The sequence below is a fragment of the Hetaerina americana genome, unplaced genomic scaffold (assembly GCF_022747635.1).
Source record: "Hetaerina americana unplaced genomic scaffold, ioHetAmer1.1.p SCAF_29, whole genome shotgun sequence".
In the NCBI taxonomy this organism is placed as follows: Eukaryota; Metazoa; Arthropoda; class Insecta; order Odonata; family Calopterygidae; genus Hetaerina; species Hetaerina americana.
The window spans coordinates 5,776,285-5,790,569 of record NW_027286863.1 but is presented as its reverse complement, the minus strand read 5'-3'; the positions used below and the strand labels follow the sequence as shown (position 1 = coordinate 5,790,569).

The window sequence follows — 14,285 nt, the reverse complement described above, 5'->3', positions numbered from 1 at the left end:
ACCTGGGACAGGGCAGGGCGGACGCGATCACGAAACACATAACCTAGGCAGAGCCCTCGTCTGTCGGAAAGGGCGTATGGCAGGGTGGACGCGGTCACGACACACATAACCTAGGCAGGGCCCTCGTCCGTCGGAAAGGAAGGGAGTATGGCAGGGTGGACGCGGTCACAACGAACGTAACCTAGGCAGCGCCCTCGTCCGAAGTTGAGTCAGCAATAGGATACACTGTCGCGACAAGCGCAACATAGCCGAAGCATCGTGCCCTACCGGTCACGGCCAGATAACCAACTAACCGCTTTTCCTCGTCTTCTTTTTGCCAAAACGTTCCCTCTTGACGCTTGGCTTGCAGCAGCCCGATGATTTAATCATTCAGCTGCTGTGTTTGCGGCTTCTTAGCCCGTCGATGAACGCTATATGTTTGTATTTCACTATCTCTCATGAATGTTGACTTTGCATGTCTGCTTCACATTCAAGGAAAAGTTACTTGATGAGTGCCTCATGTTTTTCTGTGGTGCTGGATGAAGATGGTTATGATTAATACATATATAATGCAATAGTTTAATGCACATATAATCTGTATAAAGGCTTGCAATAACAAGAGTTAAGTAGGCGCATTATTGCTATTGGCATAATTAATGACATTAGCAAATGATTATCACCACATCATAAGTAAGTGCCTTTAAATTTCGATTCTGCTTCATGAAGAACATATTAGGACCAACTCCAGGCACTTTGGCGTGCTGAAATTGAGACCTGCTGATTGAAAAACAGTTGGTAACTTGCCACATTAACTAAAATAATTGAACAGTCTCGATAATTTCACGCCATTAACAAATGTTCAACATACAATATTGTAAGCATTTCAGTGGCGTCTAATTTGCAAATCCGTAAGAGATGGTAGGAGGGGGAGAGTATTTGCTGGACGACTTGCATTTACCGATTTTATCCCATTAATTTGACATATTTGTGACAAAGGTGGAAATCTGGATTTTAAGGAATACGAAATTTTTTACCAATTAAGAATAAAAAAGGGCTGCTACATAGTATTTTACTGTCAAACCTATCACCACTTTTCAATATCTCTAGTCCCTCCTTTCCCCCAAACTCACCCCACCCCCCTTGAATGAATCCTGGAAGTTGACCTTAACTCCACCCATTGACTTATCCGCGAGGCCATTCCTAAATCCTCCCCCTTCTCCTCTTTCGACACTCACCCCACCCCACCCCCTCATCACTCGCGGATGTACTTATTAGTCAGAAGCCACTAAATATCAAAGTTGTTCGAGTACTTTTTAAAATGATATGAATACGTCAAAAGCGGTGAATTAATACAATAAATAAATAAGTGTGCAAAATTAACAAGTGTTTTTCAATCAACAAAGGACAGTAATATCAAAGCGTAAAAATCATTCACCTAAATCGGGATTCGAACCCGGACCTCTTGATTTCCGGCCGACTACCTTTTAGTCAATTAAGCTACCGAGGCATTACCATGAACAGTTTCTTTGAAAATATACGTACATCATGCTGTAATATCTTTCGAATAGGACTAAATATACAGTAGTTATTGAATTTTCCTTGATTTCGATTAATTTTAGAGGAAAACATACTCCTATGCACAACGGAGACAAAATAAAAAAATGAACCTTTCACAGGGTTAGCCGATATGCAACTAATAAAGAATCATTCCAGGGAAACTAATTAACGAATAATGTTAATCCGGGGAAATACGTAATTCACTTTATTTCTATAATTCTTGATTTAGTCAGCTTGAATGGCATTTTCGAATCAGGGTAAATAAGAGGGTTGCTTCAGTAATGAACGAATGAATCCAACCGTTCTGGCTTCTCTTTAACTCCCTTCCTTTTCTGCTTCAGTTGGCAAAACATTAGTTCTTTTGCTTTCTCTACGTTAAGGTTCAAATTGCAATGCAGCAGGACCCTACTAATTGCGATCAAAAATCCTCTTAGGTAACTGTGACGTTGGCGGCACGAGGCAAAAAGGCATGAGGCTTGTTTCGTGTTTCCTGAAAGAGGTCGAAGTCGCACGACACGCACGAAGCGCACGACAGGCAAGGGCAATCGTAAATGGAATGCTTGGAATTCGAGCTTTATAATACATTTTTTGAGCTCTATTTTTTTGTTGAATAACTTTGCTCTGATTGCACAACTAAACATAGTCTGTGGGTGGAGCATTCGTCTGGAGGGGCACCGTTTTCAAATCTCGGCTGATGCCTTTAGGGAACTCATTTGAAGCGGTCAACCGATTGGGGTGAGCCTATCAGAACCAGCTTTGGTGATGAATGGATAAAACGCGTAGTAATGTTTCGAAAAATGCATAGAAATATTAATTAAACCATTACAGTTGGAAGTACAGGAATGAAAGTAATTCGTTTCAGCTTCATTAATGTGTCATCATCAGTTTTCATATATGCTGAAGCTTGAAGTAGGAGGAGGAAGTGTGTGAGCACAGAATCAGTCACGTGCATTTCACTGATAACTTTCTCATGATTCGCCCATTTGATTCTGCCCAATTGTTAATCAACTGTGAAACCGTGAGAAAAATATTAATGAATACCCGTAATATGTAAATAATTTTAGTTATTTGTGAGATTTTGCAGCTCTATGACCAACGTTGTTGACTAAGGACAACTTTTTTGATGAACAAAAGTCTTAAGATTCTACCGCAGTCATTTCTCAAGCGGGGAAAAAGTAGCTTCCCCCTGCCCGAACGAATACGATTGACTTGATACTAGTACATGTTATGAATAGTTCATAATTGCTTTATGAAGCTGAACAAACGCTTGGAGGAAGGCTCTCGGGTGTTAACATGAGAATGGCCGCAAATTACTCGCGGGACACACATAAAGTCTATTTTCGGTGGCACATCAGGAAACGGCAGCCTTTTAACACTACAGCAGCAATGCCAATCTATATTTCGAAAGCAGGCGCATGCTAAGTATTATCGAAGCGTGGCATAAAAACTTTTATCGAAATAAAATTATAGGTCATAAAATAATCGTTTTATTGATTCGATAGAAAGCGTGAGGAAAGGACAAGTTTACGAAACTAGGGCCGCCTCAGTTATCAACACGAAGATAGATTTGCCGCGGCTCTTCTCCCAGTTCTCTTCTCCACAACGCCCTCAGCTCTTCAACACTCACCTATTTCTTATCTTCAGTTCTTCATTTGGAATATTTGAATCTCGTACCTTCATCAGCTCTTTCCGGTCCACGTTTTAATACCTTCAGAGGACTGTCATGCGCTCGGATATGTTCAATCGAAGCGTTTCCTAATTCTTCGTGTAGTTTCCATCACAATTCTTGCTTCCCCTACACATGTCCTCTTCATTAGGGACATGTTCCATCCATTTAATATTCATTATTCCATTGTGTCCATACATTTTCGATGCTCTCAATCTTCCCACGCTCTTATTAATAGCCTCCATGTCTCATTATCACAGAAGTGCATGCTGCAATTAAATATAATTATGATGTGCTTTCTAGGTTTTTGTTTTCGGGTACCAGTAGATTTACGACATTCATTATACGTAGAACCAGTGGTATTCCACTCAAATTGTATTTCTTAAATCTTCCTCGAAAATCCCGTTTCTTGACCAACAAATTTATTCCACTTTACCAGATTTTGCTTCTTCAGTTTCATGATCTTCCGAGCTTCTTCCCCGAATCATATATTTTTCTTTTGTTGCATTTATGTTTTAAATGAAATATCATAATCAATTTATGCATAGACGTCAACATCCGTATACGACATCCTCAACAGTCCCATGTATTCCTCCTTCTTTGCCAATATTTTTATGTCATCTGCACGATGCACCTTGATGGTCTTCGCACATATATGTATAAAAGTCATCGAATTCAATTTTTCTTTTATACCTGTAGTGTTTTCCCGATGTAAACCGCGATGATCTTATGCAACAAAGAACTGTGTCATCATATAAACCACATTTGGTCACTACCATCCATTTTAAATTCTGCCTTAAAATCGATTTTGGCCGCTGTGAATCGATTCCATTTCCTCTGGGATCATTTTAATTCTGCTCTGGTCAACTTTATGACGAGCTTTTATTCAAAACGGCAAAGGCAATTACAGCTTTTTTATATTATTTTCAAAGAGAACTTTCAGCTCTTCCCACACACCACATGAGGAAAGTTACGAGGGTTCTGCCAACATTTAAATCTTTAAATTCCGAATAGCTTGGTATTTTGGCAGGTTTTCTACGAAATGACATCTCAATTTATTATATTATGTTTCGTTCTTCCCTAAGCCATCTTTTTTTTTGCTCGTGTTAACTTAAAATTTTGATCGTTTCTCAAAATTTTACCTGATCGACTAATTAATACCAGATGGCTTTTAATATGTTGTTCTTCATCGATATATATAAACCATAAACACAGTAATCAACCCGAAGTTCGGTTTAGTAGGGGATGGTAGAGTTCACCCAGTACTAAGCCCGATGGCGTGTGAAATTCACACATCAGGGTAGGGGGGGCAGTTCCTTTCCCTACGCCGGTTATGGTTTCCCAGGAAGATCTGGTACCCGAAAAATCACATAGCTTGGGTGGAGCTGCAGGTGCCCAGAGGGCCTTGGGAATGGAACCCGGGACCCTCTGGTCAGCAGTTCAACGCTCTACACACTGGACTACCGCGACTCACAGATATATATATATATATATATATATATCTGTGAGTATATACATATATATATATATATATATATATATATATATATATATATATATATATATATATATATATATATGTATATATGTATATATATATATATATATATATATATATATATATATGTATATATGTATATATATATATATATATATATATATATATATATATATATATATATATATATATATATATATATATATATACTGACCCTTCGGAAACTTTTTAATAATCTTGGGGAACGAACAGTAAATTATTTTTTTAATATCATTTCTACCACGCCAAAATCTCTATAATTTGGTAAAACCGAATGTCCTGATATTAAAATTTTATGATCTATGATTTCCACATTATTATCCAAAGTTTGGACAAGTTTTAACCACATTAAAGCTATTTTAATGTTTCTATTTTGCCCGATGCACATGTCACTGTCTTTCACTTCTTAAATTTTTAATATGTTTTAAGATGCATGAAACAACTTCTTGAGCACCTCTGATGCAATGATTTCATCCCAAGCGTACATTTAAACATTATCGTTATGAAATTTGTGTGTACCAAAATTTAAAATATATACATATTGCGTTTGTTATATGCTACTGAGGTAGTCAGCTTGGGATACGGTAATGCTTTTTGCAAGTCGAACGAGAAAGCAAAATAATAATCCGAATTACGTGGTAAATGCTCCTGAGCTTGTTTTACTGAATTTCTAGCTGATTCTGCTTGTCTTAAATAGACATCGTGTTCTTCGGTGAGTTTATTCTTTTCTTCATCATTATTCGATGCTTTAATTTTAATGTTTAATAAGTCGCATTTTTGGCCTGTATCTTTGCGCGGTTGGTGGAAATGCAAATCAAAATCTTTTTTAAATATTTTCCTATCAGTCCACTCATTAACGGCTTTTATTCCATTTCCCTCGCAGTGAAGCTCGTATAAATTAAACATTTTCCCGATAGTTAGATCTTGACGTAGATATCTTCCATTAGGATTATGAGATCTGGTATAATGGGATTCAAAATTAGGGAAACTTTTAATATGGTTTTGAACGTGCTTTTTCGCTTCTTCAGCTAATTGTCTTGATGATCCAACCATCCTCCCACGTATATCATTGCCCACATTTGCAGAGTTTAGCACTCGTTTTAAGCGTCCTTCGCTTGCTTTAAAAGTATCCACAAAGAATTTTTTACAAACGGGAAGTTTTCCGTTTTTATAACGTAACAAATATCTAAAACTAAAATTTCATGGTGAACCTTTTCCGTTTGTTGGATGCCTTTGTTCCACAATTTTGCGCTCGAGAGTTTAGTGAAGTAATACATTTTGTTTGTTAAAATCTGTCAAACCCCAAAACTTCTCAAAAATATTCTTTCTTTCTCCTTCATTGAAACTTTTTGTGCAAGCATTCCGAACCCCACATACTTTTTTCAGAAACAATATTTCCGGTTTGAGTGCAATATCTTTTTCCCGAATTCCGTTTAATCTTTCGCACTCCTTGGATGTATGATGCATTAACCTTTTCTCCATTCTTATTCGGCTCCTCATCCTTTGAAGACGAATATTGTTCTATAATTCTGTTTCTTTTTCGATTTTTTAAAAAATTATTATTTACTATTTCTTATTCACTATCTGACTAATTAATGGTCTTGTTCTGTTTTTCCTCACGGGTGAAATAATTTCTAAAATTTAATATTAAATTTTAAGTTTTATATTAATTAAACGTACAGGTTATTCAACTAACGCCATCGTGCCAAAAATTAGGTTAACTTTTAATACTAATTCATTAAAATTAACTTTATCACTGCCTTCCGACATTATCAATAGTAAATATCTTGATGTAAGTATATATGGAGTTGGGCCACTTTAAAACTACACGGCTCCGTTATATAATTTATTCTGAAAACTTATGTGTGAAAAATTTATCGTATTTGATTTGAATATAAGCAAACTGAAATGCTTCACTGATACGGTTCCAATAGTGTCTTTTGCGGCTTTAGACAACCCTTTCTTGATACTTTCCCATTTTTCTTCGATAGTACTTAGCTCTTTACCATCCTCCATGATTTCCTCTACCACCTGTTTGTATTCCTTCCTTTTCAAACCATTTAATGCTTCTATTTGCTAACTTGCTTCATTTGCTAACTCGCCACCCCTGCCATATCTTTTTGAAACGGACTCTACATTTCATAATAACTAAATTATGGTCTGAGTCCGCATCCGCTCCCGGGAAGCTGTGCGAATTTATCACACTGTTCCGAAACCTGTGTCTAACCAGGATATAATCTAGCTGATACCTTTCTGAGTCACCTGGCATTTTCCATGTATACCTGCATCTTTTGTGGTGTCTAAACCAGGTGTTGTTGATGACTAACCCCTGCCTCATGCAGAACTCAACTGCTTTCTCCCCGCGGTCATTCCTCGTGCCTAATCCGTAGTCCCCGACCTCATTACCATCTCTTCCTTCGCCTACCGTCGCATTCCAATCCCCCATCACTATCAAATGTTTCCCTGCAGGAACACACGCGATTATTTCCTCTAACTGATCGTATATCCTATCGTCCTCTTCTTCCTTATGGTTGTTCGGTGGCATGTATACCTGAATAATAACCAAGTTCGTCAGTTCTGCTTTTATCTCTACTAGTAATAATCTATCCGTTACCTTCTCTATGTTGACTATGCTTCTTTCTACCTGTTCATTTAATACTATGGCAACCCCTCTTTGGCTCTCGTTCCCGCCGCTGTATATTATTCTATACTTATCACTCCATTAATCCCCGCTATCCTTCCATCTAACCTCGCATAGACCTAAAATATCTATTTTTCTCCTTTCCATCTCTCGCTTAACATTCTCCAATTTCCCTGCCCTCATAATTGTCCTGACATTCCACGTTCCTATCTAACTAATTTGGTCTTCTTCGCCTGCGTCTTCTGTCCTCTTGCTGCTGATTTTCCCTTGCAAGGGTTTCGTGGGATGACGACCGCGGAAGCCTTACTTCCCCCGCTGCCGGGTACGACACACGGCCGATTGGGCCGAGTCATGTAGCTGCCAGTACTCAAAATCTCTGTATTGTTCATCATTTATATTTTGGGAATGATAATTGAGGTGGTTTCCCGTTGCCTTCCTCAATAGTGTTTTTAAAGTGACACCATCACTTACTGGCCGCCCCACTGGGGTCAGACGCCATTGCAGCCGCCTCAATGAGGAACAGACGTTGCGTGGACTACCTTTCGTCTGGCTCCTAACCGTCGACCTAACTACCTATCTGGCATATATATATATATATATATATATATATATATATATATATATATATATATATATGTATGTATGTAGATGATTTCGTCGAGGTAACACGGAAGTGTTTAATAACAAACTTTGACAGCAACAAACAATATAAGAACACATAAAAAGATCCGTCACACGTTCTTGATCATTTCGACGGAATTCTGCTCGGTCTTCATCGGAAGAAATAGAAGTAATGACTGCTGGAATAGTAGGGGTGAGGGGTGTGTGAGAAAGGGAAGGGGGCAAGGGGAAGGGGATAACGGGAGGCGGAGGAGGGGTGAGAGGAATGTTTGGGGTAGATGAAAGGGGAGGAGTGACTAGAGGGGAGCGGAAATAGGGAAGGAGTGAGAGGGAGGAGGTGGAATTGACACAAAATCGGGAAAGGAAACAATCTGCTCACCACAACTGTTGCAACATCCGAGACCCAGGTTTCAACTTACAAAGTCGAGATCAAGACCCTGCAAATCGAAACAAAGGCCACGCGCACCAAAACTCATGCGGAAGAACAAAGTATTCCCCTCTCAGATATTCATCGCTTCCACAAAGGGACAAATCAGACCATTCTCATCAGTGAACGACATTCAGGCCCGGATGCTGATAGGCCATACAGAGCAAAATGAATGTCATTTCAAGAATTATTAATTCTATAGGGTTATCGGATGTGGGAAGGGACGCTAGGACGAAAACATTGTAGCACTGGTTGAAGGGGGTTTTATGATGGGAAGCATGTTTAGGGATGGGGAGACGCGCGGACGGGGAGGATGGATTGCACGAGGCGCGGTGGTTGTTAATCCTAAGGTTCAGGGGTGTGGAACGTTGGGCTATGTAAAAGGACGGGCAGAGTTTACAGGTAAGAAGATAAACAACATTCTTGGAAGTAAGCAAGAGGAGTGGGGGGAGGGCGGGACAGAGTTAAATGGTGGGATGGAGTGGGGTGGAGTGGTGAAAATATGGCAGGTTTTACATCTTCGTCGATGACATGGAGTGGGTATGGCTCTGGGGGTGTGAGGGGATTTTGAGAGCGACTCGGTGGATTTGAGGATATCTGCTAGGTTGGCGGGACGTTTGAAGGTGACAGAGGGGCATTTGGGAAGAAGATTGGAGGAAGTGTTGTGATTTTTGAGGATGGGGAATAGGTCCTTGAGGATGAATTTGAGGGACTGAATGCCCGGGAAGTAGGTAGCCCAGATTGAGAGAGGCTGGGAGTCTGTGGTTGAGGCAGGCTTGGGGGTGTAGGAATGTTTGAGTATTTTTTATGGAGGAGAGAATCAGGGTATCCTCGTTGGAGGAGGGAGTGGTGAAGGTTGTTAAGGTATTTGTTAAGGGATTCGGGATGATTGCAAATACGGTGACCGCGGATAGAGAGAGAGTAAGGGAGGGAGCGCTTGGTATGGGAGGGGTGGCAACTGCTGTAATGAAGATATTGCTGCTTATTAGTAGGTTTAGTGTGAACAGAGGTCAGGAAGTTGTTATTGCTAAGGGAAATATTGACATCGAGGAATGTAATATGAGAGGATTTAATGGTCGAGGTGAAAGACAGAGATGAGGAATCATTGAGATGGGAGATGAAGGAATTGAGGGAATCAATGCTATGTGGCCAGAGTAGAAAGATGTCATCAATGTATCGGAGCCACAGGAGAGGTTGCATAGAATAGTTGGAAAGGAAATTCTCTTCCAGGACACCCAGGTGGAGGTTTGCATATGAAGGGCTGAATCTGCTTCCCATGGCACAGCCCTTTATTTTGAGGTAATAGTTATTGTTGAAAGAAAAGGAGTTGCGGGTGAGAATGAAATTAGAAAGATCAATGAGAAATTCGGTGCTGGGGATGTGAGGGGTAGGGCGTTTGGAGTGGAAGTGGCTTAGGGAAGAAAGGCCTTCTCGGCGAGAAATGGATGTGTAGAAGGAGGTGACATCGATTGTAGCCATAGTATTTTGGGTGTCAGGAGGGAGGGAAGTTGAGTGGAGCAATCTGAGGAAGTGGTAGGTATCTTTTATAAAGGAGGGTAGGGAGTGAACTAAAGGTTGTAGGCAGTAGTCCACGAAGGCGGAAATTCTTTCAGTCGGAGAGCTACGAGAGGAGATTTCTTGTGTCTCTCTTTGTGTCTTCTTGAATCTCAATATATTATTATAACTATCACTTATAATATTCAACCCAGGCCGCCCTATAAACTTTAGGTTTTTCGGTGAGGATAGAGAGCGCGACCCCTGACGCGTGCATCCCTTTATTTCCTCGCAGGTCGGACCCGAGAGTGGTGGCGCGGGCGTGCAGCCGCTGCAAGAGACTCGGCCAGGAGATGGCGCACTGGCTGCTGCTCATGGGCAAGATGGTCGTTCCGCTCACGGTGGCCGTCTACTACGCCTGGGTGCGGAAGAAGCACGCGGTGGTGCGGTGCCTCCTCGCCGTCGGTGGATTCGGCTCCCGCTTCCTCCACGCCTTCCCCGCCTTCCTCTCCCACCTCGCCAGCCACCTCGCCACCCCCACGGCCTCCATCAAAGGTACGCTTCCAACAAAGGGCTCTTCCCTCGCTCTCTATCTTCCTTTTTCACACCCTCAGATATCGTCGTTTTTTAGCCCTGGGAGTCACAAGAAAGAGCGGTGGCGACGGAAGAAACGAGTCTTGGTGATCCCGAGCAAAAACTTTCAACTTGCACGCCGGGTGTGCATCGCCTCGGAGGACACCGTCAGTTGAAAGCAAACACTCCGAACCCACAAAAAATGCAATATTTTGCTTGGTGATTTCTTACCTAGACGAAGCTAACTTCATGCAATAATATTATGCATGTGGAATGAAAAAGTGTCTTTTAATGTACATTATGATTAAATTCCACTGGTTACGCCGAAATTTATTTTTATTGCTTTTGAATTCTACCATTTCATTTGCAACGCCTGGGATTGTTCTGAAAAATAATGCTACCGGTCAAGGAAGTTTTTTTTATGGGTCGATTTATGATTCTAAATAAATTCTCTTAGAGCCTCCGATTGCAATAAACCTTTTTTCAATCCAAATGCCTTGCACGCCTTCATTCCTCTTTCCCTGCCTCCTCTTCGCTTACGCATTATCCTCCCCTCAATCACTGTCGTAAAATAGTATAAGGAATCCATTAATTCTGAAAGCAAGTAAGTATTAGCATTGAGAGTGGCATTATAATTTGCACGTGAAAAACTAAATGCATCGTTTTTTCACCGTCTTTCATATTTATATGATTTTCTTCCTTGCGTTTGCTACGAGAGAAACCCATTATAAAGGTTGCACGATATCTTTCCAAAATTTATTGCGGACGCAATGAAATGGGCATGTAAAATATTCGGTGGCGACTGGGTCGTTCACTCGGGCAGGATAACATCAATTGTATTCGCGGATTTTCAAAAAAAAGACCCAAAGAAAGCACTTTTGCCGACACCTTTCTGCTATCCCCGGCTGCTTAGTCATAAAGCAAAAATCCTGATTCCCAAATGCACACGCGGAGAGAAAGGCCAACGCAAATAATTAAAGAACTAGGCCATTGGGAAAGGATTTCACCCAATCTAAAAAATATTATTTTTACCTATTTTGAAGGTGGCAAGCTGTATGAACTATGGCATGATTTTACCATATAAACGGGAGCAGATAACCTACGTGCAGTAAGTACCAATCTTCAAAAAATTAGGATGAATAAAAAGATTTTCTATTTACTGTTTTAAATGCTACACACCAATGGATATATTGGCACATTTCATGAGAATGTCACCATATTCATCATTTATTTTATGACAATTATTCTGCCGTAGATAAAGGAAGTAAGTCATAAATAATATAAAATAGAGCCCACAAATTTTGCAGGGTTGAAGTTATCACATGGGCAAAAAAGGCGTTCAATATTGTATAAATGTCAATAAATAACAGCCTACACTCGAGGTTTGAAGAAAAATGTAATGTATGAGGCTTGAGGAAAAATGTTATGAGGAAAACCGGTTTTTAATAATATTTATGCTTCAACATTTCAACTAAAACCACTGTTATTACATTCTTCTGGTACTTAAAAACTTGTTTCTCAGGCGTTTTAATGGTTATTTCACATTAAACTGGAGGTAAGATCGTATTAAATTTCTCAGTGAAAGCACTGATATTCGATGGCATGAAAAATAACGTAACTTATTGTCGAGCTACGCCGAAGTGAAGTCCCGGCACTCGTACTCTTAATAAATTTCAGCGCAAATCGGGTGTTTATCATAAGTGCAACATTGTGCGACGTAGTCATTTGTTAATTAGCATTCGCTACCACGCCATAAGTAATCATTGGAACAGCAAGAGATACGCCATGTTAAAATCAAAGCAATATCTTTCAGGAGAAGGAAAGGTGCAAGCAATAAATGATTAATTTCTGTCCCTGAAATACGATCATTTCGCAGTGGCTTCCAACTGGCGATTTCAACACTTGTCATGCTCTTGGCATTTTCTTTCCGTAAACCTGGGAATTTTTTTCTGAATAACTCCTCGCGTGAGTGATGGAGCGTATAAGGACGCGGGCCTTGCCGCATGAGATGGACCGCTCATCGTCATCGCGAAACTGAATTCTCTAGACTCTCGATTGTTTTGAAATAATCACAGCTGTGAAAGCCAGAGGAATAGAGTGCAGCTCCTGCCATAGCTGTGAGGCAAACAGAACGGATCAATGCAATCCGAGATGCGTCAGTACGTGACTTAATGATTCTATCCTGAATGTTTTCAGAAATTTCAAAGAAGAAGGGGGTGCAGGTATGTGCGCACAATCATCTCTGCGTCGAATAAAAATTGGCCAACTTTGGGATGTTAAAATAGTCTTAGATCAAAAAATAAATAGTTCGAACGCTTTATTTGAAATGTATTCGTATTCCACTAACGCAGGATGCTTTAAACGGTCCCCATTTATTTATTCGCTTCGAAAAGAAGCGTGGAAACGACCGCATCGTAATATAATGTTAACAAGGTGTACCTGCACTCTCATCCCACTGCAATATTTCCGAAATTTTTTTCTACATCGCGCTCATTTCATTAAAAAAACTTCTGCTCCCCTCCTTGTTGATTGTCTCACGCTCTACATCCACAGGTCACACAGAAGTCATTGCATGGGCGTGTGGAAGGGATTGCTGGAATATCAGTCTTAAATAATGCCACCGTGAGAAATTGAAACTTTTGATAAAGCGTTCGTAAAATAAAAGGGTGCTTTTCTGAGAGTTTATAGCAAAAATGTCTCGGAGTTTAGAATTGGCATGGCCTCAATCGCGAATTACGCGAGGGAAAAACAACTATTTTTATGGCATCAAACAAGCACCCTGTTTTCTTATATCATACAGGAGGCGTGCATCGATGCACGAGTGGTGATCATTAATATTTGGTATTCCACCGTTTAAGGCAGGGTATGGATAGACGCTAACTTACCACTCCTGCATTCCTTAGCTTCGCCTAATAAGACTGATCCTGGCACTAAAATAAACCCTTCATCAATTCCGCAGACATTCTACCTCCATTGATTCCGTCCAACACGCCATTTCCTACGTCTTACTTGCTTACCCAAAGTTTCCTCCTCCACCACACTCCTCTTCACATCCCAACGCCCTTCAAAATGCTCATCCCAACCCCACTCCCTCGTTTGTATTCTATTCAGTCCATTTCACTCCTTCTCTCCACACCCACGTTTCAAGAGCCACCAATCTACGCTTATCATCTTGCTCCGGCGACCATGTTTCCGCGCCGTACAAAATTACGCTCCATGTCAAAGTTATGACGACTCTTTTATCAGCATCCTCACACTTACTCAGTGCCACTCTCATCCCTCGAATATCTGTCCCTACCTTCTTCAATGCATGCAGTAAGTCTACCCAATTCAATCCATCAAACGCCTTCTCGAAATCAACGGAACAAAAATATACTTAATGATTGTACTCATTGCTCATGGTACTTCATGATTGTGCATACTGATCTATACTGGTCCTTACATACGGTCGCCTTTCCCTTCTTTGGGATGAAGCTAATTAATGTGACGAACTAATCCGATTAGATTCCTCCTTCGAAAATGTTATTATTTAGCCCATGTAAACTATTCCCACCACGTTTATCCGTTAGTAGTTCTGTTCCAAAGCTATCTGTCGCCACTGACTTATTTGGTTTAAATTCCTTAGTGCCCCTTTTATATTGCCATCAACTACGCCTGGACACAAGCTATCCTCATCTAGGCCATACTAGTATTCTCTTTCTATATCTACGATTGCTGGCCTCGTGCCTGCACCACATACTTTCTCATATATTCTTTAAATCTCTACTTAATCTTTCCTGGGTCGACTTTA

General features: G+C 40.4%; 1 protein-coding gene across 3 annotated transcripts in view; it reads left to right on the top strand.

The window, feature by feature from the left end:
- The window catches only part of LOC139689916 (uncharacterized), a 152,646-nt gene that overhangs the window by 68,383 nt on the left and 69,978 nt on the right, over window positions 1-14,285 (top strand). For all 3 annotated transcript variants that reach the window (XM_071587040.1, XM_071587038.1, XM_071587037.1), the window contains exon 2: window positions 10,218-10,477. In XM_071587040.1, the coding sequence (XP_071443141.1) occupies window positions 10,218-10,477 (260 nt within the window). The remainder of the gene's footprint in view (window positions 1-10,217; window positions 10,478-14,285) is intronic.